This window comes from Diaphorina citri, unplaced genomic scaffold, assembly GCF_000475195.1.
Source record: "Diaphorina citri unplaced genomic scaffold, Diaci psyllid genome assembly version 1.1 scaffold31624, whole genome shotgun sequence".
Classification (NCBI taxonomy): Eukaryota; Metazoa; Arthropoda; class Insecta; order Hemiptera; family Psyllidae; genus Diaphorina; species Diaphorina citri.
Window position 1 is genome coordinate 1 of NW_007408960.1, and position 659 is coordinate 659.

General features: G+C 41.4%; 1 protein-coding gene across 1 annotated transcript; it reads right to left on the bottom strand.

The window, feature by feature from the left end:
• Positions 1-79: 79 nt before the first annotated feature.
• LOC103523653 (transmembrane anterior posterior transformation protein 1 homolog) lies at positions 80-653 on the bottom strand. The gene is made up of 2 exons (XM_008488681.2): positions 594-653; positions 80-318 (listed from the first exon to the last, which is right to left on the bottom strand). Exon 2 carries the CDS (start codon positions 299-301, stop codon positions 95-97), a length of 207 nt encoding a protein of 68 aa, XP_008486903.2. The 5' UTR covers positions 302-318; positions 594-653; the 3' UTR covers positions 80-94.
• Positions 654-659: the final 6 nt, after the last annotated feature.

A 659-nucleotide genomic window follows, 5' to 3' on the forward strand; every position in this document is an offset into this window, starting at 1 on the left:
GTCCCGAAATCGAAGAGAGAAGGAAGACAAGATAGGAGAAAGCCAGCCGTTCCGAGAACGAACATTATCCCATCAGGACGCACTACCAACTAAGCTAACTAGGCTGGTAAACAGTGCTTACCACTTGGAATAGGTTACTCTTGTCGAATTTCTTGAACACACTGCCTTTGAGTTCGACAAAGTTATTCGACAGCATAATAGTAAGCAGAGCTTTGTTATTGGAATTGATAGCTACATTGAGTGTGGTAGCTTGGAGCAGTACGAGAACACCATGTAGAAATACGTAGATCACAGCTATCATGTAGTGAGGAATTACACCTGGAATAGAAGAGGAGTGTTTAATTTACATAAAAAGTAAAATAAACAGGCTTGGCATTTAGCTGGGAATTGAACACTGCACTGAGTGGGGTTATGAGAATCCAGTAGAACATGCTTGCCCAGATGGTCATATCCTTATATCACCCAACATAGGGTTATCGCTGTCGATCGACGCGACGAGGCGACAGTGTTCGACGAGAAAGCAATAAACAAAAAGTAAATTGACAATTGACATAGAATCAATCATGATATAAAATTATCTTAATCTCACTCACCCAGATGTTGTCTCTTTCTATCACGAGGCTCTGTTGCTGTCCAGAACAGCGCATCGATAATATCCT